The sequence below is a fragment of the Pseudopipra pipra genome, chromosome 1 (assembly GCF_036250125.1).
Source record: "Pseudopipra pipra isolate bDixPip1 chromosome 1, bDixPip1.hap1, whole genome shotgun sequence".
NCBI classification, from domain to species: domain Eukaryota; kingdom Metazoa; phylum Chordata; class Aves; order Passeriformes; family Pipridae; genus Pseudopipra; species Pseudopipra pipra.
The window spans coordinates 116,990,259-117,016,328 of record NC_087549.1 but is presented as its reverse complement, the minus strand read 5'-3'; the positions used below and the strand labels follow the sequence as shown (position 1 = coordinate 117,016,328).

The 26,070-nt window shown below is 37.8% G+C and overlaps 1 protein-coding gene across 4 annotated transcripts in view; it reads left to right on the top strand.

Annotated features, from left to right (window-relative positions):
* UBE2E2 (ubiquitin conjugating enzyme E2 E2) overlaps positions 1 to 26,070 on the top strand; it is a 205,894-nt gene that overhangs the window by 167,180 nt on the left and 12,644 nt on the right. For all 4 annotated transcript variants that reach the window (XM_064673120.1, XM_064673110.1, XM_064673130.1 and 1 more), the window contains 2 exons: positions 1,058 to 1,190; positions 15,207 to 15,354. In XM_064673120.1, coding sequence (XP_064529190.1) covers positions 1,058 to 1,190; positions 15,207 to 15,354 — 281 coding nt within the window. The remainder of the gene's footprint in view (positions 1 to 1,057; positions 1,191 to 15,206; positions 15,355 to 26,070) is intronic.

The following is a 26,070-nucleotide window of genomic DNA, read 5'->3' as shown; positions in this document are numbered from 1 at the left end:
CTTTATTGCAAACATAACAAGAATTGTTTCACAAGAAATGCCTTAACACAATACCACATCAGTTATTTGATATATCTACCAATACTGCCTTCCTCTGAACAATATTAATCAGATATCTGGAGGTCACCATACCAATTGATCCTAATTAAAATTCATTCCTGTATCAGCGACTGGTATCCGCAGGCTGTGAACTGTAAAGAAGTCTTCACATTCCTTAAGAGTCCATCCTGAGTAAAACATGTATTTGTATGGACAAGCACTATGTTGTATGAAAGGGAGGCTGTGTTGGCTTTTGGAAGAGTCATGCCCAAGAACTTTTATTGGTTAGTATTTTCTTTCTTTTTTTTCAGGAATTCACCATATGGATGAGACATTTTTCTTGTTTCATGCAGGACTGTGTTTTGTACATTTTGAATATTATTTCAGTACTGTGTTTTTAACCAAAGACTTTGAATTAACATAATCCAAGAGTTTAACCCACTTCCTGTTTATATTATTTTTAAGATAGGGTAATGATTGCAGGGTAAAGCAGCGTTCTGTGCTGTTGGCTGGAGACCTTAGGTTAGTAATTTAACAAGTGCAGCTGCAAGGTTGTTTGTACCCTGCTCAGTCTTCAGTACAGTTTGTGCTGTATAATATGTGTAATTACACTGCTTCTGACTGATGAGGTAGGTGGATGAGGAGGAAGGTGAAAATAGGATGGCTTGTGAAGCAAGACAGTGACAAGACATCTCAGCAAAGTCTCTATATCCTTGCACTGTAAATAGTGTATATCTGCCCACTAAAATATTTGAGATAAGACAGTTGAGAATATTTCTGTGCTTATTTGAATAATTTATAATGTGATTTTAATACTTTTTCCTGGCTGAATATATCACTTCTCTGGCAGAGCTTAGGACATCAGTTACATGTTTTATCAGGGACTAACTTAATAAATGTGATACACAATTTTAGCTTCTATCATTATTACAAAGCCAGTGGTACTACTAGTAAAGTGTAACTGATGCAGTATATTCTTGATTGTATGTAGTTAGTATATTTTTGTTTTCTATTTTAGTGCTGGACCCAAAGGAGACAACATTTATGAATGGAGGTCAACTATACTGGGGCCTCCAGGATCTGTATATGAAGGTGGAGTCTTCTTCCTTGACATTACCTTTTCACCGGACTATCCTTTTAAACCACCTAAGGTTAGTAGAAGGATACTGAAAGTCTTATAGGAGTCCTCTCCTTATGATATTTTTAATGTCTGTGTTGGTATATCCTTTTAGGATGAAACATAAAACTTTCAAAGCAATAATGAATATTTAAACTTGGGTATTTTGATGGAAAGAATTTAAATAACTGCCTAAAATTTGCTTGCATGTTGCCAGTATTACTAAATGGATATGGATTTATTTAGCAAATGATTGCATAATTTCCCACAGATATTTCTAATGTGAAAGCATTTATATTTGAGTTGCACCCTTTATAAGCAGCTGAAGGTACTTAATCTTTCCTGTTGACCCAAATAATTCACCAGGCCTCTATGGCTCTCTTGACAAAAATATGCACCTTTTGCACCCCATATAAATTACTTCTGCAGATGCAGGATACACGATTGTTATGAAGTTATAAGGAATTGCTTTGCATCAGTTTTCTGGAAGAGTATGATGCCAAAGTCAAGAAACTCGAGTGGTAGACAGAGATTTACAGAATTCCTTGTTTTATAATGCTGTCAATAATGACACAACCACAAGTGTAGAACTGTATCAATAGCATGAAGGTGACATTACCTTGATCAAGGAGACTTGGAATGTCAAACAGGAAAAATCTAAGAAGACTGGAAAAATAGAAATGGGATGGATTGTGGCATCTATAACCAACAGTAATAATTGCTGAGGAGGATGTCAAAATGGGGCTTTATTGGGTGGTCGCAGGATTATTAAAAACCACCTGCATAATGCATCTATAAAAAAGGCAAATATACACTTAAGATGCATCCTCTGGCCTGCAGAGATAAGGAATTACCAATGTCATATACAAGACACTTGTAAGACTTTATTTGCAAGACTGAATGCAAGTCTTAACACACATGTTCACTAACAGGAACAGAAACTGGGAAAATTTACTCCACAGGGCTGGTAATAGAATCAAATAAATTGATGGGCCTGTCTTTCATGAAACAAAGTGAAAAAAGGTGAATTATTCACCTTACAACTGTAGAGAATAAGTGTCTGGAAGAACTCCACAGAAGGAGCTATTAGATGAAAAATATTTACCTTCTTTTTGACACATTCATGAAAGGATCAGTTGGACCATAATAAAAGGGTGTTGCATTAAAAGAGAGAGTAGCTGATTCCTTTTGGATTATCATGAGTAGACCATTGAAAGATAAGTGCTTATAAATAGAATTTTAATGCCACAGTAGTAATGTTTATAGCAGTTAACACTGATACTATCAGGGAAAGTTTAAAAAAAAAAAAAAAGAGAGACCTGTGAATTCAAAGCATTTGTCACTCTGTAAATTGGACTTTCCCAGCTAGTGACCTAAAGATGGGTCAGTATGGCAGGATAAGGGATGATCTAGCTTTGTTTCCCACCTCTAGTGTTCCACTTCAGGGAAGCTTTGAGGTCACTGAGAGGTCTAACAGGGGTTTTACACTTTGCTGACTGCACATTTTCTGACTTAGGCAACTGTTGTTACATAGTGAAGTAAGAATTTGAAACTTTATAACTTTTCCTTCAGTAAGTTAAAGCTTTGGTCACACTGAGCTGGGATGATGTCCTGTTATTCCTGACTCCCGTCCAGCTCAGCCCACTTGCTGTACAAGGTCTGTCATAATAGGCCCTATTTGGTTGCTTTTTTCCTGGGCTTAGTCTGTTCATAGTAGCTGTAATGCAAGGGTTACATTCAGGCCCCCAGCAAATTAAAACTGTGTTATTTAGAGGATAAAATGGCTGTATTGTCTATAAAATAAAGCTCGAAGGTCTCTCAGAGATCCAGACCTAATATGTAAAGAATTAGCTCAGAAAGACAAGTTGCAGGGACATCTTTTGTCATTCTCTCTGTTAAATCTTTTGAGTCTTGAGGCAGTATATGCAATAGACATCCTTTTAAATAGAAGTTGGAGATCCAGTTTGCTATTTCACCACAAGGTAAAGTCTTTTTCAATCTATACTCAGTTGTGTTTGGCGCTGTGTTGTTTTGAGACGTGAGGAATGCAGCTGTGCGTTGCTTATTAATGAAATGTCAAGCAAAGAGGTGGTTCTTGTCCTGCTTTGTAATAGATCTTTTGTCTGCCTTTATCTTGATGCCAGTTGTCATTGTAAGAAATGTGTGCACATAAATCATATGAAAATGTACTGCTTGATAAAGGATGAGAGAATTGATGATGGCATATTGTATTACTAAAAGGCCAGTATTTACAATGAGGGAAATTGTTATCTGTAAGAAAGTAATGAGTGTGTGTGCACAAGGGACTAATGTCAGATATAACTGTGTTGCAAGCATATGTTGTACGCGTGGATTCTTATTCTAGTCACTTCAGCCATGGTTGTAAATGACCCCTATTTTCAGACCTGCTGTAGGATTTCTCAAACTGTTGCTATTTCATTACACCTATTTTCCAGACCCTATAAAACTCATTCGTAAGTAAAATAGCTTGGAAATCCCTTGAATAAAGCAGCATGGGAAGACGATTGCTTATCATAAGGTAGCTGCCCACAGTCAGTGTTGTTGGGAAGGGGTGGTTAAAAATATGTTCTCCACAAGCTTATTTCTAGCAAAAGAAAGGTAGTGAGTACGTGGAACATAACATATGGCCTCACAGTACGGTGCTATCTGTGTCACTGGGTGTTGACATCTCTACTTCACCATGAGATTTGTGATATTTTGTGCTGTTCTCAAAATCATGGGTTCTAGGGTTATGGGAATAAATCATCTTAGATTTTTTTCTAATTATAGTCCCACTCCTTACGGCTCTATCATCTTAGAAAATCTAAAGTACAAGACTGTGAAATGTGCTGAGAAAGACATAAAATGTATTCCTGAATGTTGGCAAGATTACCTTCCTGTAAGAACATAGCAGAAAGGGTCTAATTCACATTTCTCGCTACGACTGAATTCGTACATTACTCCTGAGATTTCTGTGGGCCATTTTCATCCCTCTTTCACTATGAAGTAACTAGATATTTAAATGAGTACTGTCAAAATTGATCTTCCAAAAATCTGACCACAAAAGACCTGGGAAGAAACAGAAACTGTATTTGCCAGATTCAGTTACTTGACCCAGCCTGAGGTTCCAAAGGCAAATGCCCATGTCATATAACATAGTTACTGTTAAAGGGCCTAATCTACAGTGTATTAAAATCAGCAGAAAGATTTCCACAATCCCTTTTCCTTTTCGATTCTCAGATGTTGTGCACTCTGTTATCATGCATATCTATGTTGCACATGGACATTGAGGAGTGTAAAATAATTTTTTAAAAAAGAAAATGTATTAAAAATGGGTTTTGGATAAATGTATAGTATTTTATTATTATTATAATTAAATATATTTGTGGTGTAACCATTGTTTGATTTGTATTATACAAAGTTCTCAATATTTTCTAAAGGATCCAGATTGCTTCTATAAACACTTTAGTGCCCATTCTGATTACTGGGCACCCTGTTGCGCATTGGAAAACATTAATTAAAATAAAATTTAAAAACTAAGAGCAAATTTGCACATGAAGAAAAAATTCTATGCTTTTTTCTTTTTAAGAAATGTATAAAGTAATTTTCATTTGTTTTTCCAGATAATTAACTTGCTTTTCTACTTTGTCTTTATCTTGTAAAAGAATATGGATTACCCGTTCATTCAGGTTTTGTTTAACAAAGAAAACATATCTATCCAAACTTTCACTGTTAGGTTTTTCTTCAGTTTTTACACCTTTGTAGCCTTCAACATCACATCCTCCTAAGATTTTGAAGTTCTATCTTTATTCTTTACATCCTCTAATTATACTGTGTAGTGCAGTTCACATTCTGAGTTTTGTATAGCCACACATCACTGCCATCAGGTTTCTCTTCCAGTCTTCATGAAGTCTTTTCCCTGTGGATCCATAGTTTTCTTTTTGTTTGTCGCTACCGGTCAATGTCTTTCTGAAGTTAAACCATAGGCATATTATCAAATTAAGTTACTCAACCATCACAGAATATACTGTGTGTTAGGTCAGAGTATAATTTGCTCTCATGCTACTAATTTTTTCCCCTTTGAAGTCAGTCTATTTCAGTATTTCACCTTTGTCTCATGCCTTGAAACTGGACTCCAGATTATTTGAGCCAGGGCCACTGACCCTTTCAGGTCTGCTTTCCTTATAAATCAATGGCTTTTGGCCTCACTCACAACTGCAGCACACTCATGCAGAGGAGGGAGTTGTCCTTTCCCCAAAAAGTTTATCTATGTGTGACCAATGCAGCTTGAGTAGGAGTGATGGAGGGCCAGCCCAGGCTAATTTCAGTTTAGCTCTACAACCAGGAAACATGATTTTTAGAACAGCTCATCCAAGAACTGACGAATTAGCTTAGGTTTTCTGGGACGCTCTAATCAATTAAAAGTATTCCCTCGCCTCCACTGTGAGGAAGCTGCTGTAGCACTGCGGAAATTAGCTGAGCACCTCGTTGGCTGAGTCAGCAAGAAAGCGGCAGCCTGCACAATCACGGTTCTCCTCTCAGCTGCATCCTCAGTATCACGTTGGTTTTATGAGATGCCAGACAGGAGGAAGGTGTGGAACAGGCAAAGCGAAGCATAGATGTGGACATGATCTCACTTTCTGCTAAAGGCCAGATGCCACTGAGGCTTAAGTCTCAGTCACAAGGTGAGGTTTCACTTTAGCCCCAAAATACAGCATCTCTCTTGTAGTGCTGCGGGCTGAAAAATAGAGAAAGGTGGGCCCTCTTCAGAGCAACCGCTTAAAGAAATTAATAAAAATACTTAGGTGACCTGCTAAGGAGATAACCTTACATTTTTTCAGTGCCTTAATGGCCCTTCAACCTGATTTTTAGAAATACCTTTGAGATTTCTTTTTCCTGCTGTCTTCCTTTTATCCTTAATGGATTCAGACAGTTCACCTCTTGGCTTTAGCAGAGAAAGCTCTCTATCTTTGGGATATTGAATGGGATATATAGCTATGCAGAGATGTCACTTGTGAGAGGATGTGTGTGCATATCTGTGGGTGTACATATATGTGTGTGTGTATATATATATGTACATGTGTATATGAGTAGAAGGTATCACATCTTTTAGTCAGCCTGATCTGACAGAAAGAATTTCAACTCAATTTCTGTCCTCAGTCCTCATAAGAAATCAGTGAATTCTGCAAGTGTGCAAGCTTTTTGTCTGAGATCCTTTAAAGGTTAGCCATCACTAGAAGTTAACACCACCTCTTTATGTACACTACAGTTATTGAAGGAATGGCGATAATTTCATAATCCTGCCTACTGTCCCTCTGGAGCAGGAAGCCTTGACAAATCAGGAAGCCATACCAGGGTCTTTCACACAGGTGTTTGTAGAAAAATGTTTGTAGAAAAATGAATACTCTTCAAGAGAACTTTCCCCCCAGGAATTGTCACTGCAATAGTGTCTGCATTTTCATCAAGAATAATCTTTATTAATAACTTCTACTGTCATATTTGACTACGTTCTTTCTATTACAGTGTCAATTCAATTTAGCTGTAGCTGATACAATATGGATATATCTATCATTATCCTAGTACAAGCTTTATTTTTGAATTTGAGTGATTTATAAAATCTCTTAATCCCAACTCTACAATTAATCTTGCTAGGACTTTAATCTCAGCTGACTGAAAAATGGTTCACAGGACTTGAAGGCTGCAATGTGCTAAATCACCTCTAAATCAAAATTAAAATAACAGAAAACTCTGTTTCCTCTGTGTAAATCTCATGTGTCTGTTGACTGACTGAAAAATTATTCTCAACATTTGAAATCTTAGCTACTTTAAATCAGCTGTTGGACTGCAAGGGGGGCCTTTTTCCTTTGTAAATATAGTGCATAGTGTGTGTAGAATCTGGTCTTCTTTTTTTATACATAATTAATTTTTATACATAATTATCATATAGCACTAATTTCTGTGCACTAAATATCATTATGTGGAATCTTTCTCCTGTGGTAGACACTTTCTATCTATTTCAAAGGTTCAGCCTCATGTTTGAGGGGTAATTCTTTTTGTTCCTGGCTTCTACTCTACATTTTCATACTTGTTTTCTATGTGATTGGCTGTTAAGGACACTTTTATCTGCTGTGTAATAGAAAAGCAGTGCTTACAAGAGTAGATGCAAAAAAATAAGCATTTCTTGGTATTTCTAATCTGAATTGTTAAAATGAACTTTGCAAGGCGGACACACACTTTAAATTGCATATATCATTATTAATACAATTTACACTTGAAGCTCTCAAACTCAGAATAACCTTAAGTACAGCCTATTTGATCATCCCTTTTTAGCATCTCTGCAATGTTGGTGCAGGCAGGGCTTCAGTCCTCCTCTTGCCCCCTGTCCCAGATAGATATTGCCATCATAAGACCAACCTTCAAATGCAGTGGCCTCCTATCACTGTTATCCCTTACATTCATTTGCCTCGTCATACCTCTCTCATAGCCTCTGTCACATCACATTAGTTCTCAGTGCCATGCTGTGATGCTAACAGCTTTTTTCAACTGCCTCCTGCCCTCCCCATCCTCCTCCTCCTGATGGTCTGGAGGACCCTCGCCTGGAGCATTCCCACACCACTGCCTCCCCCGGCCCCTTTGCTGTGCCTCCACGCTCCCTTGTTCTCCTTGCCCAGCCTTTCTATTTACATCTTCTTGCTGAGAGCAGCCCATGAATCCTTCATCCATGACAATAAATGGAGTTGGCAGGTTTTCCCAGCAAGTGAAGTCTTTGGGTGTTTGCAGGCAGAAATCAAATGCGCAGGCGTCTTTGAGAGGGAGAAATGCACAACCTACCACCAGCAGACCATTGTTAGAGCCAGCAGTATCGGCCTGAATCCTACTCTTCCCAGGCATGTGAACTGCAGAGTGTGGTTTACATGCTTGCACCACCTGCAGTGAAACAGTTTGTTCCATAGGTCCCATCCCTGAGATGCCCCATCCTTGGAAATGTTGAAGGGCAGGTTGGATAGGGCTTTGAGCAACCTGGTCTCGTGGAAGGTGTCCCTTTCCCATGGCAGGGGATTGGAATTAGGTGATCTTTAAGGTCCCTTCTAACCCAAACCATTTTATGAGTCTACGATATCTTCAGGGAACACTGAACCTATAGGGCAACATGCAGTGCTACAGGGCTTGGGACAGGTCAAACCCAGGTGGCTGCTTAAGAAACTTTCAATATCTCTCAGAATGACAGAATCACAGAGATTTAATGTGGAGGATGGAGATGCAAGCAGAAATATGTTAGTCTGAAGAGAGAATCAATAACTACATTTTATTGTGAATAAATGCAAAAGGCATTTGATAAGGTAGTGCCATGTAGATCTCTGAGATTTCCTTTAAATTCATTTATCTGATAATTCTTCCAGTAATTGGCAAATTGAATTGCCAATGACTCTTCTAATGAATAGCCTTCTTATTCACTCTGTTTTTAATATACTAATTTATATCACTAGTTTCTACTGATTTATTTAGTCTTGATTAAATTGGCTCTATCCAGCTGAACTCTTCCTGTTTTCCCTCACCAAAACTGAGGTGGTTCACCATTTCTTCCTATTTCCTATGAATACCCAGTACATGAAGCTTCTCAAAAAGGCCTTTAGAGGCATCTTTTGGGGAATATCTTCTGCCTTGCAGCAGTGGTTTTCATGCTGCTTGTCAAATATATTTTCAAAAGACAACTTGTGTTGTCTATTGGATGTTTCAGAAGCTACATAATTCTGCTGTATCAAGCATGTTTTACTCCATAAAATCCACGTGATCTAAAAATACATCATATGTCAATGTTATTTCTTGTCCTCTTTTACACACACAGAGGTATATATACATAGATGTGAGAGAAAGATTTTATGCACATTATTACAATAGAATGAAAGCAGATTAACTGATCAGGACAAAAAACTACTAATTTTGAGGTCAGTCTGCCTAGGACTTCTTATGTGGGGAGTACCTAAATACTCAAAGGCTGTTAAAATTGGGTAAGGTAAAAAAAGGCCCATGTTTCTTAGAATAAAATATAGGTCCTGAAGTGCCTGCCACAACCTGCCCACTCAGCCCTACAACTGGCAGACCCATGCCAAGAGCAACAGGAAGGAGCACTGGTGAGCTCAGAGAGGTGTGCATCTAGGGCAATACAGCCTGCATGCTTTAAACTTCAGAAGGGTGGATTTATTTTATAAAAGTTAAATGACAAGTAAATCTTCAAAAAATGCACTCTCTATAGAACTTTTTTGCTGACTTTCCATATGGAACTATTAATTGCAAGAAAGATTATGCTGATTATATGAAAATCATTTTATAAAAAGTCAAAGTGACTTTGTTGCAGAAAGCTTTTGATGCTTGGCATCTTAAATCTTGTTTCTATTCTGACTGACCCTAACCCAAACAGTAATACATTTCCCTTGTTCTCTTCTTCTCTTCCTTTGTTTTTAGAAAAGTTTGTACAGTTTAGGACAATTTTTTATTTGCGCTCTTGGATACATCAAAGATTATCAAAGTCCCTTTTTACTTTTTCTGCTGTTAAATCTGTGTTCAAAAGGAGTGCATTTATATAATGAAGATGCTTAGTGTTGCTGTGCTTATTCAGTTTTTTTCCCCTGCAAGAGTCTGTTCAATGAGACAGTGCGAGTAGTTATTCAGTTCCATAATTACCACGAATATAATGAATAATTACTCATATTGCACACTGATTGATTTTCAGTAATATAAAGGTCAACTCATGTGGATGCTATTACATCCTTTTAAATTGTTATCACTTTTGGCTACTGATGCATTGGTGCATTTTGCCAGAGAAACACAGCATACTTTGCATACCAGACTTTTCTGTAGGTCAAGCAAAAGTAATCACAGTTTATTATTTCCTGCTAATGCAGATGCCAAATATTGTCCTTCAATAAAATAAATTATAACTTTTGAAAACCTACCAAAATTAGATGTAAGCAAGTGTTTTAAGAATTGGATGAAGTTTTATTTCTGGGTGTGAATTTAAATTGTATTCTTTAATAGTGAGCATCATATGGCCAGTCATTTATTATTATGCACTTATTGTGATAATCCATCAAGTATCTCGAGAATTGTTCATGTGCATGCTACAAAACCAGAGATGGTCCACCCTGTCTTAGAAAGGTGTCCTCAGTGCTGGGTGTAGATAAAATGAAGTGCACTCTGTAAGAAATTAAAGGATGCTAATTAATGTAAAGGTTATTGCATGAACATTGTCTCACTCAGAACTATAGATATTTTTCATTTAGGTTGTTTTAGAGTATTTTTCTCATATGGCTAAAGAGTGTGGCCCTGATCTTGTTTTTTACTGTTTGAGCAGACAAATCTATTGCTCATAAAGTCTGACAAACTGAGATGGGAATGATTTACTCCCTCCTGAGCTTCATGAACATCATCATAAATGGCATCATATTTTTTAATATATATATAACCTTTTCTGTATGCAGTACAACTTCTTCCACTTCAGGTAGTGCTACTACTGTTTTATTAAAACAGAACTCCAGGGGAATATTTAAGGAAGACAGAAGTTTCATCTCAGGCAGGCATGCAGGATTCCATCCTTGTAAGAAATGAAAGGACTTGAAAGGAACTTTCCATAACCGTGGGATTGAGAGCCCTGGGATCCCAGCTCTGCTTCCTGTGTTGGCCAAGCAAAAGGGGGTTGGTTTTGTTTATTTTCCTATTGGCTCTGGGAATCTTTCATCTCTCCCTACACCGTCACCAGGCTCCAGTGGGAGGAATGAGAAACAGGAGGTGAGGCTTTGAACCCAAAAAGGCTGAAGAAGGCAATTCTTGAGCGCACACTGTAACCCCTTGCATGCTAATAAGCAACACCGGAGAATCATTTCTTCCTCTGATATGTTTCTGAAGAAGGTTGCAACTGAATTCAGTGAAGTCTGGAAGTGTGTGCGATGTGTTTGAGGGATCTGCCCTTGCAGAGCTGCAGTGCCTCTATGTGCCTCTCTGAATCTCACAGTGAAGGTTAAGCAAATCACACACATGAGTACCAGCACCACAGTGGCTGCTTGGGTTTAGACCTCACAGAGGAACATTCAGTCCAAAAGAGAGATAGTAAGTTATTTTAAGACTACCTCATACTGGAAAATGGGTGTTCAATATCCAGAAATTATTTATATTGCCTTCAACCAGTTGCCTCCAATCACTCAACTAAAATCCATCTTAATTCCCTCTTCCCAAGCTTTATAAACAACCTTTTTCAGTCCTAAAACTTATTCAATGAACAGCCAGACATAGCTTTTCATGTCCTTTTTCTTCTCTCTGATAATTTTTCTCCCCATTTTGAATAGATAACCTCATTTTCTTCTAAGAGACTATATAAAGGGGGGTTTTATCTGTTTTATTCTGATTTACAGTATTTAGAAGGGTTTGGCATTCAGCAGTGGAAAAACAGATGAGTTTATTATTGTTTTCCTCCAAAACTGATTGAATATAAATTCCTTATCATTACCTTTCAAAAGCTTGTGTATAGTACTCTTACAGTTTTCAGAAGGTAGCTAGTCCAATTTTTCCCTATTTCCTGCAATTCGCATTTTTCCGACCTACACTTTTATTCAACAAAAATCAGGTACCCTCTTCTAAATTCCAGAATCAAAGAAAATAGATCCATAGAGGACACTTACTGTTCAAAAAAAACCCCACAAATTACTCCTCTACCCTTCAACTGTCTGAGGATAACTCTGCCTGTACAACCACACACTCCCTTGAGCCCCTGCATGGGATTGTTTAGGTGTTTTCATTAGGGGATAAATAGAATTAGACTGCACTGTTTAGAGGAAACATTTAAGTGACATCAAAGGTAAAAATATGACCATAATAAAGAAAATGCAGTTCCCTTGGAATGGTATTATCACTTGGTTTCTCTCTATGCGTATAATAGGAGTGACCCTGCATAACCTTAAAATGTAGGTATGGTTAAACACAACATCCAGAAGGTTACATGTCAGCATTTCCCACATTATCAGCAATTTGAGGCAACACCTGGATGGGGAAAGCAATGTGTCATTCCAGTTGTACTCTACTACCTTGGGGTAAGAACTCCATTACCTGCCACCTTCAGTCCACAATTTCCAGCATATTAAGGCTCTCATTAATACAGCTTCTTTTGAAATTCCGAAAACTGTGATTCTTTTTATTAATTAATTGAATTTATTATTTCAATATTAAAATTAATTAATAAAATATAACATTATAATTATCAAGTCATAAATTGATTATTTAAACATTAAAAATGCCTCTGTCTTAGGCAGGCATTTTGAAGTGCGCTGGTATGTTTGGCTAATCAGTGATATTTTTGTCAGTGGTAAGCTGCAAGCCTTATCTTTCTCAATGTCACGGGTTTAATATGTGCTCATAGTGAAAAAATACTACATTTCAGGTCTAAGCATTTTCTAAAAGTAGCCTTCCAACTGCAAACAGATGTAGTCCCATCTACATTTATACACCGGGTAGTCTGAGATGGCAGTGGAGTGTTGAACAGGTTATGAAAGACATGAACTACGTCCATTCATCTCAGTGGCTCTCTGAATCCTGCCAAATTCCCAATGTCCTTGCTTCAGTGCTTCAAAAGTAGCTGAGGCAGGAACATGTGGCAATGTGTCTGTCCTCTCAGCTCATGGCAAAACAGTTACATGTTAAAATGCAGGCTCACACTGATGACCTTCCCTTAAGCATGTTACAAACTCAGACCGAACTGTCTATAAATAATTCAGAGGGTATAATTTAAAATGTGTAATGGGTTCAGTGTGTTTCCCCCACATTCAGTGAGACCACATATATCTTATTATTGAGTGTATTTAGATGCCACTAAATAAAGTCCTCAAATTTTTCATCAAGGAAAAGCACATTTGTTCAGGTAAAAGAATTAAGCAAAAACTTTATTCCAACACTGTACTGAAAAGTAAGCATAGAATACTTAAAATTAAGCAGATGCTGAAGTTTGCCTTAGTCATGGGACATCCTGCTAGGAATCATTTCCTGATTCGCTTCTAACTGGAGTATAAGAGTGCCTGGAGTTAACCTGACTGTGGACTTTATGAGCACTGACCTGCAGTTCACAGGATGCTCCTCCACACCAGCTCCCTTTATGGACATTTGTGACATGCAGTTTGTGTGTAAGGTAGTTTACTGCTTTTGTGAACAACCTTCGTTGTTCAAAATAGCTTCCCTTTGTAGACAAACATTTCATTTTATCACTCGATTATAATTATTATTTAAATAAATAATTTTCTTGATTTTGCAGGAGACTTCCTCCACACCAAATGCTGAATGTGCTTGACCTCCTAATGAGGAGGAAAAAGTAGATCATCTGGCTAGAGCATTTCGATTAATTCAGATCATTGTGCCAGAAATATTTTGAATTCTCATGAAAGTCCCAGAAGTGAAGCACTTAGGCTGTAAGACAAGAAGCAAAACCACAAGTGTAGGGGAAAAAAGGAAAGAACCTATAAATATGTAGGATATGGAGTGGCAAACTATGAAATTATCCTATTAATTAGCAATACCTTTAGACACAGTTTAAAAACTGATGAACTTGCTTTTTGGGGGGTCCTTGGTATAGCACTAACTGATGCATGACAGTGCATCCAAAAGTGCTTTCCCAAATTTATGTGGAAAAGTACTTATGAAAAGAAGTATTTCTTGTTGAATGCAGTGTTTTGATACCATAAATCTATTACCTTTTCTTTCCATTATTTTGTCAAAGCTTCTTGATTTAATCCAAAGGGACAGAATTTTTCAGTGTGTTAGAGAATGATTTTTTTTTAATAGGAATAAACCAGATACTGTATAATTTCACTTGTATTCTCTCTTCTGCTTACTGCTAAGTGGCCTGATCTCAATCCCTCTGAGATCTCTGATACTGAAGAAAATCAGAACAGGAGCATCCCTGTCATCAGTTTCCATTACTCTCCAGATGCAGGTTTATCGGTGTGGTAGAGCAGGGATAGCTGCATAAGGACTCCCAGTTATTAGCACTGTCCAATTCTAATGAAGATCATGGCTTTCCTAAGTCAGGGTGTGCTTTGCCTGCTGTTGTCTCCTGTCTAATCAGCCCTTCTGTTGGCAGGGTTATTGCTGATGAGTAGACCCCTAAAAATGTACATCTTGATTTTAGGTTCTGTGAACTCATCATTGAAACCATCTGGTTTGACTTGTCATTTGGGTAGAAGTGATGGATAAATTAGTCCTTGATGACCTCCAAGAGGTGTTTTTTTCTTATTGTCCCTCCTTATCCAGTAACCCCATTATTCATTCTGAAGTGAACTTTCTTAGCTAAGCTTCTTTTAAAATAAAAGGCCTGTATCTTCAACTTGAAGCAGAAGGACATCATTCTAGGCTAAAAGAAGTGCTTATCTCTTTGCTTTGTTATGTATAGGATCACCTGGGAGACAGTATAAAATGGATGCAGAAAGCCTCAAAATCAACTACCGAAAAACCCTAAAAGTTGTTCTGTTGGTACAACTGTAACTCAAAATTTGGAAATAAAAGCATTTTATTTGAGTGGCCTTTCTCAAAAATGTTTCACTTCATCTTTTTCAGGAGTCATTGATGTGATGCCTCCCCCCTTTTTTTCCAGCTTAAGGTTTGGGTCAAATGATAAACAGATGAAGACAGCAGAAGAATCTGTCTTCTGACTCCCTTCAAAGCATGAAGGAGCAGTGGACCTGAATTATGAATGTTGTCCAGATCAGGGGGTGGAACAGGTTTTTCTGGCCCCATACAAAAATAATGTGATTGATGAGACCAAGGCAAGGGGAAGCTCAGGAAATATGTCCCATTCTCATCTTGCACAAACCAGTTCCAAGTGCTGGCCAGAGATGCAACAGACAGACTTTATTATCTTTATTTTGTCTTGCCCAGTTTTTGACTGAAAGTAGCAGCATACTCTCATTTCAACCAGGAAAGCAAAATGTTAGTTCTTATGATTTTTTAATTGATTGATAACTGTGTAATCTTTGACTTGAACACTGTTGTACTTAGACCACACTGTCCTTTCTAGGTAACATTTCGGACAAGGATCTACCACTGTAACATTAACAGCCAAGGCGTCATCTGCCTGGACATTTTAAAAGACAACTGGAGTCCAGCGTTAACCATTTCTAAAGTTCTCCTCTCCATCTGCTCCCTCCTCACAGACTGCAACCCGGGTAAGACAAATTAACTTTCATATTCATGTTTATTCACAGTTCATATTTGATCAGCTTCTAGGATGTGGTCAGTGCTCTGATTTACTGAACCTGCTGAAAAAAGACAAAAATGTAGATATTAAATCCCATTCATATAAATAAGACCATGTGTACCATTCATGTAAACAGTAAAGAAAGCAAGCAAAATTCCAGGAGCTCAAGTGCATTTTTAGTACTGGAGAATAAAAATCTTCTGGTTCAGAAAGTTTAATCAGTAGAAAATACCTTAGTGTGCACTAATTTGAATATTACTACCAGGATATTACTACCAAGAAATATTAATGAGTTAATAAATATTGAAAAGGAAAGTTTTCCTTTAAATATGCTGATAATATGGTCTCTGGAAAGAATATTAATAGTACTGACAATGATAGATGCCTAACACAGACTCTACAAATAATGAAAATTAGTTTAAATGAGGTTTATTCAATATCTTGGGCAGTCAGTATGAGTATTCAAAGCAAGCTGTCATTCTTATTAACTAGCGCAGCACTTAACCTCTCCCCTCAGCTCTTTTGTTTGTTTTTTGCCATTGACCACTAGATCTGTAATTTCCACTTTCTCTTACCCTATTTACCAATGGATAATTCTGACTGTAGCCTTGGAAAATCATAGTATGTAGAAATTATTAAAGAAACATTGAAGGAAAATTAAGTGATCTGTTTATATGTCATGAGAGTTGTTTCTAGTTTATTTTTATTGTACACTTCAATATTCTTTCTAATTTGCCCAAGGGGCTAAAAATTGCTTTGAAAAAGGCAGCATATGAGATTCTGGTGTAATCAGGGGCTGAATCAAAAGCTGTAATAGAATATTGAAATATTTCAAGACTCAAAATAAGGTGAGAATGTGCAGAAATACATTTGACTGTTTTTATTTTCATGTGCATTTCTAACTGTATATAAGCTTAAAACCTATGGTGCTCCTTCTAGCTAAGAGCTGGAGTGATAGTGTTACCATTTGAGGCATATTTATTTCAGGAGTATTGAATGCTTCTTTGCTTACATCTCTGAAAGATTGGTTTCTGGTAGTGTCTACCCCAAAATATGCAGAGGTGCCTCTGTAGGTAGTCAGGCAGATTCATGACAGAAGTGTAAAGAAAAGCAAATTAATATTTGCTCATGTGTCTTAGAGACAGGTGAATAGCTAGAGCCACTGCAAAACTGGTGGGATTGAGAAACTGGCAATAAGTGTGTGCTCTGTGGTGATCACCTCTCTTAGAAGGGATACAGTCATCTCAAAAGTTGGACGTTTTCCAGCAGTGATTGGAAATTTAGAAATTCACTATTTCTGCCCTCTCAATCTTTTTCTTAAATCCTTACCAAAGCTGTTAAACAACAGTTTTAGCAGACCGAGTGTGTAAGAGGAATACTGAAAACACTTAACTATATTATAGTATGTGCAAGAAGTTAACATACTAAAATGGTAAATTCTTCCATTTAGCTTCTTTCAGTTACCAGCCATAAGCATTGTCCTGACCATGGTAAATAAAAGAATTTTATGATCTTTCATTTTCAAATCTTCTCTTTAATTATGAAGTAGTTTTGGATTTTGTCACTGCTTCATGTTAAAATTTTCCTTTGATTTTTTGAGGAATGAATGCAATTTCTTAAGTTCTGTGGTGCCCTCTCACAAGGCACTGATGGCAGGTATATGTGAACTGTTGAGTCATTTTTGCCTTCCTTGGAGATCTCCTCTTTCATGATAGATACTTTTTTTATTAAAAAAGTGAACTTTGAATGTTAGTGATTTACAACAGAAAGCTTGCAAAAATCTACAGGTCCTTACTTTTCATCCTATTGCCTAATATGTTACAGTTGTACTACCTGTCTCATTATTTTTTATGATATTTTATCATTTAAAAATGATTGGTTATGTGCCATTAAATGAGTGGATGGATAGATGGATAGATAGGTAGATAGACAGATAGATAGATAGATAGATAGATAGATAGATAGATAGATAGATAGACAGACAGACAGACAGACAGACAGACAGACAGACAGACAGACAGATAGATAGATAGATAGATAGATAGATAGATAGATAGATAGATAGATAGATAGATATGTAGGTAGATCACTGATAGATAGATCACTAAAATATATCATGTATATGTACATATGTAGGTACAGAAACATACATAGATGTATTTTCCTCTCTGTCAGCTGGGAGTAATTTTCTAATCCCTCTGTCCTTTCTAAAGGCAGAAACACAACAGGGGTCTCTATTTGATAAGCAACTTTGAACTCTTTTTTCACCATTCATCAGCCAGAAGCAGATCAGGTCAAATGGAAAGGCAACACTGAATCTCCCACAAACATAAACACTTAGGATGGGCAAGTGTTCCACCCCTGGCCTCTCTGAAGGGAAGAATCAAGTATCAGTTACCCCCTGCTCTTACATTTATGCAAATCTTCATTAGAACAACAAATAGGAGTAAGAATGGCAGCTAATTAACCCTCAGTCGTACACAGTGATTAAACGGAGCTGGAGCACAGCTGCAGCTTCGTTGGCAAGAGCTGCTATTCTTCTCCAGCAGGCTGAGCAAATGAAAAGAGGTATTTGCTCCTGCCTCTCCTGTCATTCACACAGTAATCTACAAAAGCCACAGAGAGAGTCTCTTTCCTCCCTGGTTATACATCACTGCCCTTTGTTCCCTATCACTCCAGGCAGGAGCGAGTTTGTCCTTTTTAAACAACTAATACAATCCTTTACTCATAAGCTGTCTCAGACCCTTCAGTCCTGATTATTATTAATTGTCTCTATTTTGCTTGGCAGTATCATCCAGTAAACTCTGTTAATGAAATGTCTGAATTTTGTAGCAGCTGGCTGACTTTTTCATGGGGGGAAGGGGTGCCGTAGGGTTTGTGTATGAGTGAACATGTGTGCATTATCTGGGAGTGTGAGAGAGCTAGATGGAATGGTATCAGAGAGATGGGAGAGATGGTGGGATACACTAGCAGCCTATCTGGGGATTAGTATTTTTCTTTAAGGTGGTACTCGAGGGCACAACACACATCCCTTTCTACAAAGGAGGGCTCCAGTCCTGTAAATGTTTTGGCATGTGGATGAGCAACCCTGTGAAACCCGATAGATACATTCATCTACATGAAATGGAGTATGTGAGTGAATGCTCACAGGCTCTGTGCTTGAGCACTGAAAATACTTCCAGCGTTACTGCTAGGGCTTGCCTATGTGGGTAGTTAGTTATTTCAGAGTAACTCCAGGTGTGGACACTCCCCACTTTGAAAATGTATTAAGTTACAAAAACCTGTCTTTCTTGGAGTAAAAATCAACTGCACTTTAAGTATGCAAAGGGAACCTGGGGAATGTAAATTCCTGCACTGCCTTAATCCAAAAGAGCTTTCAAGTGCAGATGGCCTCTGAGGTTTTGTATTTTACTGAGCTTGAAGTGCTAAACAAATTAATTGTTTTTTATAGTTAGAGAGCTGGTGATGCTGATTTGGGTTAGAATGCTTATTGTTCTCCATTAGTCATTGCCACCCCAGCCCTACCAAAGGTTCTCCCACTGTAGGAAAAATGTCATTTGCAAATGCTTCAGAGGAAATAAATTGAAACATTACAACACTATTCTTTGCGTGGCTTCCTTCTTCACGTGTTCAAGATCTGAACTTGGCTGGCCTGATTATCCCCGATGTCAGAACAGTCTAAAGTCAAATCATGTCTGCTAAGCCTTGATTAGGAAATCAGAATGAAGCCGGCTACATCACCCTCACATCAGCCTCTTCCCTTCTGGTTTCATCCTCTGTCTCTGGCTCCTTACCATTTTTCCCACATGCAAGTTCCACGATCATCAGTTGATGTTCTGGAACCAGTGCTTTGGTGCTGCTCCTGGCTGTCTGTCCTGTGTAACAGCCGTGCCCGTCTGTGAGCTCCTGCGATGGGGATGTGACAGAGGATATGAGGGGCAGACTGAGATGGGGACAGCCACAATTTTGCTTCCCCACAAACGTTAGGCTGAACACTTGGCTGGCAGCTGTAGCCAAAGTAACTACTGGGGCGTTCTACAGGGCCTCACTTGCTTTGCTCTTTAGAAACCTCTGCCTGATTCCTAACCTGAACTGACTCACAGAATTTTATACCAGCTTGTTTTTAAGCAACTTTTGTTCTGTAGCTTAAGTGGCCGTTTTCTTGGTTTTCATTCCTGGTTGTACTAATGAAGAACCATCCTCTTTCCTCTTTGTCTTTATTTGCTGCACACTGACCAGACCTGTGTCTATTAGCCTCCTTCCGTAAGAGAAGCTTTCTGTTCCCCTGCTCATCCTCACTGCAGTCATCCTTCCTGAATGTGCCTGACTCGTTGAGTTCACTGGGGCGTGAGGCACAGCTAGACAGACTAACCCGCTCATCATCACCGTCATCCGGGTGGAAATATTTACTACTCTCTGTTGGATGTCCCTATCTCACTTCAGCCCCACTGAAGGTTATTTCTGTTTTAGCCCCATCATTCTCCCTGTTTTTCTGCTTTTAGATGAAATGGCGGAGAAAGGAAAAGGAAAAAAGGAAAAGGAAAGGGGAAAAAGGAAAAGGAAAAAAAGGAAGAATAGGCTTTTGCTAGTAAAGGATATTAATCTCTGACAAAGGAAATGCACAAACAACTGCCTGCAGTACCCGCTTCACCAGGGTCGGCACTAGTCAAGTTGGTTGCTCTGACTCTGCTCTCAGATACTTCAGTGACATATTGTATTAGCAGTGTAAAGCTGCTTGTCTCTTGTTGCCTTTTAAACCTACCGGAAACTGTGAGTTTGCTGTGAATATAGTTTGAGACTGAAGCGTGCATATCTTCACAGTAACTGTACTTAGAAGAGGAAATGAGTTGGACAAGTGACACTACATTACCTTGGTGTGAGCCCCATTAATTTTTATAGTAGTTGCAGTTATTCAGCACCTCTGAAAAGTAGACTATTTATGTTAAGAAAGTCTGCAACATACATTGTGGTTTTCAAATAAAATGTACCTTGGTTAGAAGTATGTGTGCTGTTTTTCAAAGTACTGCCATGAATCATGAATTTATTAGATGTTTTCATACTTTGTTAACCCACATGAAGTAATGTGGCTGTGCATTTTAATGACTTACATTTATCTAAGCATAGATAAGCAAAGTCAAACAAGATCCTAAGATTATGGGAATCTTTACATGTCTCACTAAGGGACATGAGACCTGCTTTTAAGCTTTCTCTATATGAGTCATCCTTATGTTTTGCCTTTATCTTACCCAGAAACTTCTTTGGTTTTATCACAGAGTAGGTATAACTGGCAATTTTGGATAACATACTGTTGTTTTTCTGTTGCAATTACGAGTTATCCATGTGGTTTGGCATGTTTAGGTTTGCCTAAATTTTCTGCCAAAAAATATTAACACCCTTACATGCACCTGCATGAAGGTGCTGGTATTTAGGAAACTTTAGAGATGGCATTCAGTTATTATGGGTTTTTTTCTTTCTTTTTTTTTTCTCTTTTTTCTTTTTTTTCCCCCCCCTTTTCATTTTCCTAAAGGTGTGCAAGGTTCAGTACTCTTGCTGCTGCAGATATAAAATCCCAGTTCTGTCATCCTTTGCAGAAAAGGATTCAGTAGTGTAATTTAATGCATATCTTTGATCCTCAATGGGATCTAAAATAGCACTTTAGAGGGTGACTTTTCAACATAAGCATAAAAGCCCTAAAAGCCTGATAAGTATTTGCCCTGCTACAAAGCTGCTGGAATTGCTGCTGTTTCCAGAACCTTTGCAAAACAGGAGTAGGTGGGGAGATTTAAGTCAGAACATATGCAAGTGAAAGAACTGAATTAGCAATTTCTCAGCCCATTTCCCTTTCAGCCAGCAGTATACATTTTTGGAGGAAAGTTGGTATCCTGCTGCAATGCCTACTGCCCTGTCCACTGGCAGGTTTGCCTTCAGCAGCCTTCCCCAAAGCTGGCTGTTGGAATTGCTCCAGGCAAGGTCCATACTTGCAAGTGCAACATGGGTAGATCTGATGTCTAGAAAGTTTTGAGCACCTCCACATTTTGAATCTGTGTTGGTATTTGGGAAATTTAAATTCATCCAAATGCTTTTTTGTAGCAATTCTGTAACCTCTACCAATTTGCATATTGACAGGAATACCTGGAATACATACAGTACTATATCCATGGAATTGTCTTCTGCACACCCCAGCCAAAGGGCAATAGGTTCACTTGAACCCTCTCAGGGAAATGCATCTCCCACTGGAAGTTGGAGTGAGGCTGCCAGACTTTGACTTGATGCCCATTGACACACTCCATTCTCCTGACACTGCTTTGGGCTCATCATCTCTGGCACTGGGGCACTAAGAGCCAAAATTGCCACAGCCACTTACAGAGCGAGTGTGTGTTGACCCATCAGGTTCCACAGGAATCGCCCTGTTTTTCAGCCAGTCAGCCTCAGCCACACCAGTGTGCATTTTAATACACTAATAGATGTTCACTGTACCAGTAAAAAAGATCTATTTTCAGTATTACTGAGATATTTAAAAACTCTAGCCTGTCCAAAAAAAAAAGTTTAAAAATAAATCTAAGGCAGCTTAATAAAGGAAAATATAACATTGCTGTAATAATAAAATCTGTTCCATGGTGGAGCATTTGGCTGCGAGTGGGAATTCAGCTGACTTGTGGTCACAGCTCTGCTGTTTGGCTTCCATGTTCAAACTTTGAAATAGCTACCCAACCCCCAGTAATGAAGAACAGGTCCGTACCCCTCACCACACAGAAGCCTGGGTGTATCTTTTTTTCTCTCAGTTATTCTATGTATGTCTATCTAACAGGAAGCATGTACAATGTTCCTCCTCATCTGGTGCTTCCCCATAGCAGAGGCTGCTTTCTGTCAGTGCCAGTGCACATCAGATGTTCCTTCTGCAATTTTTTAGACTTCCCAGTTATCATTCCTTCTTTTCCCCTCACCCCCAGTTGTGAAGTGAATTTAGAAACTCTGGATGACAGCAAGTTCAAGGGATGAGCCACTTCTCATTTTCCTCATTCTTGTAGGTTTTTTCCTTAAAGCCATAATCTTCACATTTTGCTACTATCAGAAACTGCCTCAGAATCCAATCTGATTTTTTCTTTCTCATTTAGCATTTTAATAGCTTTATTCAGTCTATCAAAAAGCACTCAGTCCTTCCTGCGTCCAAGTATATTCTGTTGTGGTTTCTAAAGAAATTTTGTTTCCTTTTTGAATATTTTTGTCAAGAAATACTGAAGACAGTAAAATTATGAATACTCATTAAAATACTCATTAAAATTAGAAATACTCATCCTGTAATAATCCATATTTGAGTAGATGTGTCAAATGTTATGAATATTCTAGAAAATGACTGAAATACTTAAAAGTTGGCAAAACAATATTAATTGGTCCAATTTTATGAGGCTGGCTGAGCCCTGCTACTTTGATTCTTTCCTGGCACCCACAGGCTAACAGGTGCAATGTCACAACACAGTACTATCAGACATACAACAAAATAATCTCATTTTGCCATATATCCTTTTTGTAAGCAGTAAACGGTCCTGTAAACAATGAAATTGCTCTGTTGTCTGAGATTATTTATATTCTTTAGCTTGGAGCTGATTTTTCCCTTTTCTTCATAGTTTTTATACTCTGCTCTGTCAGGAAACAGGCAGGTTTCTAAGCTGTTTCAGCACAATGGAAAATGTTTTCTCTGTATCTGAAGCAGGAAAATACTCTATGCCATGTCACTCAAGCATGGCAACAAGTAAGAGACAGTAAACAAAAGTTAGAGCAACAAGGAATCAATCCAGGTAGTCGTGTTTTTTGGTTTGTTCTAAGTTGCAACGTAAACTTTCTGTCCCTTTTTACATCTCTGACATGAATCGTCTCCAAATGAAATGAGCTCACTCCGGGGGCTTTGGCTTAGGAAAGACAAAGTGTCGTGCGTTGTTGCTCTGCTGTCTTGGTGCTGCTGGGCTGGGAGCAGAGCAAATGGGTGTTTTGCATGAAGGCCATCCTAATAAATTGTCCTAAAGGAGCATGAAAGAAAAATGCAGCATAAAACTGATGGATTTTGTTCTGCTCTCAGTGAGTACAGAATGACTTAGTCAAAGTTGGGATTGCCTTGGGAAAAACCCACCACCATCAATTTCATTCACATAAGCAAAGCAATCCCATCAATTGAGACCAAGTTCTTTTTGCAAGAAAGTGCTTGCTTAAATACTGTGTGTTCCCCTACCTGTTCTGCAGAACCTGCTACATGTGTAATATGTACATATTTGCACTGATTGTATCATAGAATCTAGAGCTGTTATTTACAAATTCTTGGTAGTTTATCAGTGCTTTCTCTTTTCATTCCTTTTAAAAGATATTGCACTGTACTAGCTGTACTCCAATATGTATACAATCCTAACTGCTATTCTATAGTTCGAATCACTTACAGTTTCTCGTATTCCAAGCTGAACACACAGTACCAATATGTTAAAGACATTTAGGCACCTAAAGATGACGGCTGACAGCTGGCAGGGTTTTCAGTACTTCCTGTGGGATTTAAACATCTGAAGTCCCACTAGGAGCCTCTCAGCACTGCCAGGAAGACACTTGCTATACATCTGGTCTTTAAATATTTGCAGACACATACACCTATATGTCTTTAACTCTGTGGACATGATCTGGAAACATGAAATTAAACAGATGTAAATGCGAGCAATGCAGCAGCACATTATGAAAATTGCACATGGGTAAGCATTGAAATAGAATTAATTTCCTTTGCCATGAAGAGCTGATGAAACTGTTACAAGATTTTGTTCTTATCAGTTCACTAAGTTCCCTCAACGTGAACCCGTGACTGTGGGGATTATTATAACAGCAGAAAAGACATTTGTGAACTGTCATCCCATTAGTAGTTCTCAGGAAAATATGTCGTGGAATATCTCCTAATTAGTGTGCAAGGGGGGGAGGCTTGGATCAGGATTACTATTGATGTCGGCCTAAATCTTTGCTCTTTTTAGTTGCACTTTGACAACACCTTATGGGTAGATCATTATTTGTGAGCTTAGAGGGTTTTAGTGTGTTTAGATTTAGGTTATTCAAAGCTCACAAGGCATCGTTAAAAAGATTAACACAACTATAGGAGTAAGATTGTTTAGAAATACTTAGTTTTAAACCCCCCCATTATGGTTTCAGAAGTCTACAGTCTGTTTAAATAAATTTTTTTTCCTGAAAAGTGTCTGGAACTATTTACTAAAGAAAATTGGTGGGTTTATATAATTTAGAAAGCGAATGGTAGAGATTAGTCTTTAAAAATAAAATGTGCTATCTGGATTTTGTGGTATCCAAGGCATGACACAGTCATTAGCTGTAGCTCTAGATGCCAGTCACCCATGCACTTATCCTGTTCTTTTTTTTTTTTATCTGATGTATCTTTAGCTCTACAAAGAATAATCTCTAGAAGGAGTACAGTCATTCTGTAGCAGAAAACCAGTACTACTTGGCTCAGTCAGGTACACTGCCTGTAGCTGCTCATCGCTCAGTGGTTCAGACAAAAGAGTAAAAATCCCTCAAAGCACTTTACTCACACAGTTACATACAGGAAAGGAAATTCCCTCTGAACCACAGCTGACTATCAGATTATGTGTTGAAGCAGGAGCAGTAACAGCCTTTGCAATGGTGACTCAGGTGATGCATGACTATTAAGTTTTCTATTTATTTTTTAATTTTCCAAAATTGCCTTTTATTATTCCTACACTATATTTCTGGATGTGTCTAACTATTTGGTATACGAACCATCTTCTTCCTTTTAGCTTAATATGTTGACATTTCGTTTATGTTCCTTTCTTACTACAGAAAAGATAAGCAAGACCACTTTATTTTTAATAATCTTCTTTACCAAATTACCTGCCACATCTTATTTTGTCTTTTTGTTTCTTCTAGAATAAATAAGCTTAGATTTCAACCATTTCTTAAGTGGGAAAGGTTTGACCATGCTGCTAATGACTTCTTGTCCTTTCCATGTTTTCTGTTTCTGTGTTGTTTTTATTTAAGAAGATGTGGGAAAAATTGAACTTCAGACATAATAATATCCAACTATCAGTTTATTAAATGGCATCTGATTAAATCAGAGATTGACTCAAATACAAATCAGTAAAGAGGTTTTGTACATCTCTGTCAAGAAATAAATGTAAAGGGATGTAATTGACACTCATGAGAGAAAAGAGTCCTGTCACTACCCTTAACTGTTCCTAATTTTTATTGTTCCTCAAAAAGGGGTTCTAGAACATATAAAATACAGTTATATCACAAAACAAAAGTAAAGCTGGAAAAATATGCACCTGACTTTTTTGGTTTTTTAGTTTTTGGGGTTTTTTTAATGAAGCTTATAAAAGCTGTATGATAAATACACATACAGTGTTTTTTGAAGTTGGTTTATTTCAGCTCAAGAAACAGAATTTCTATGAGCTTCAGCTCAACCATCATTAAATTAAGAGTACTTGAAAAAATGCATGAGTGATGGATGGTACAAATACAAAAGGTTACATTTCATTTTCCTTCCAATAAACATGTGTAATTTAAAATAGTACCAGTGGAGGTTTCTTATGCCCATTACCTCAGAGAGAAGATAGGTAATTTGGTGCATACACATAATAAATCTTTGTGTGAACCGAGACCAAAATAAGTCATCAACGTTAAATGTTTAATA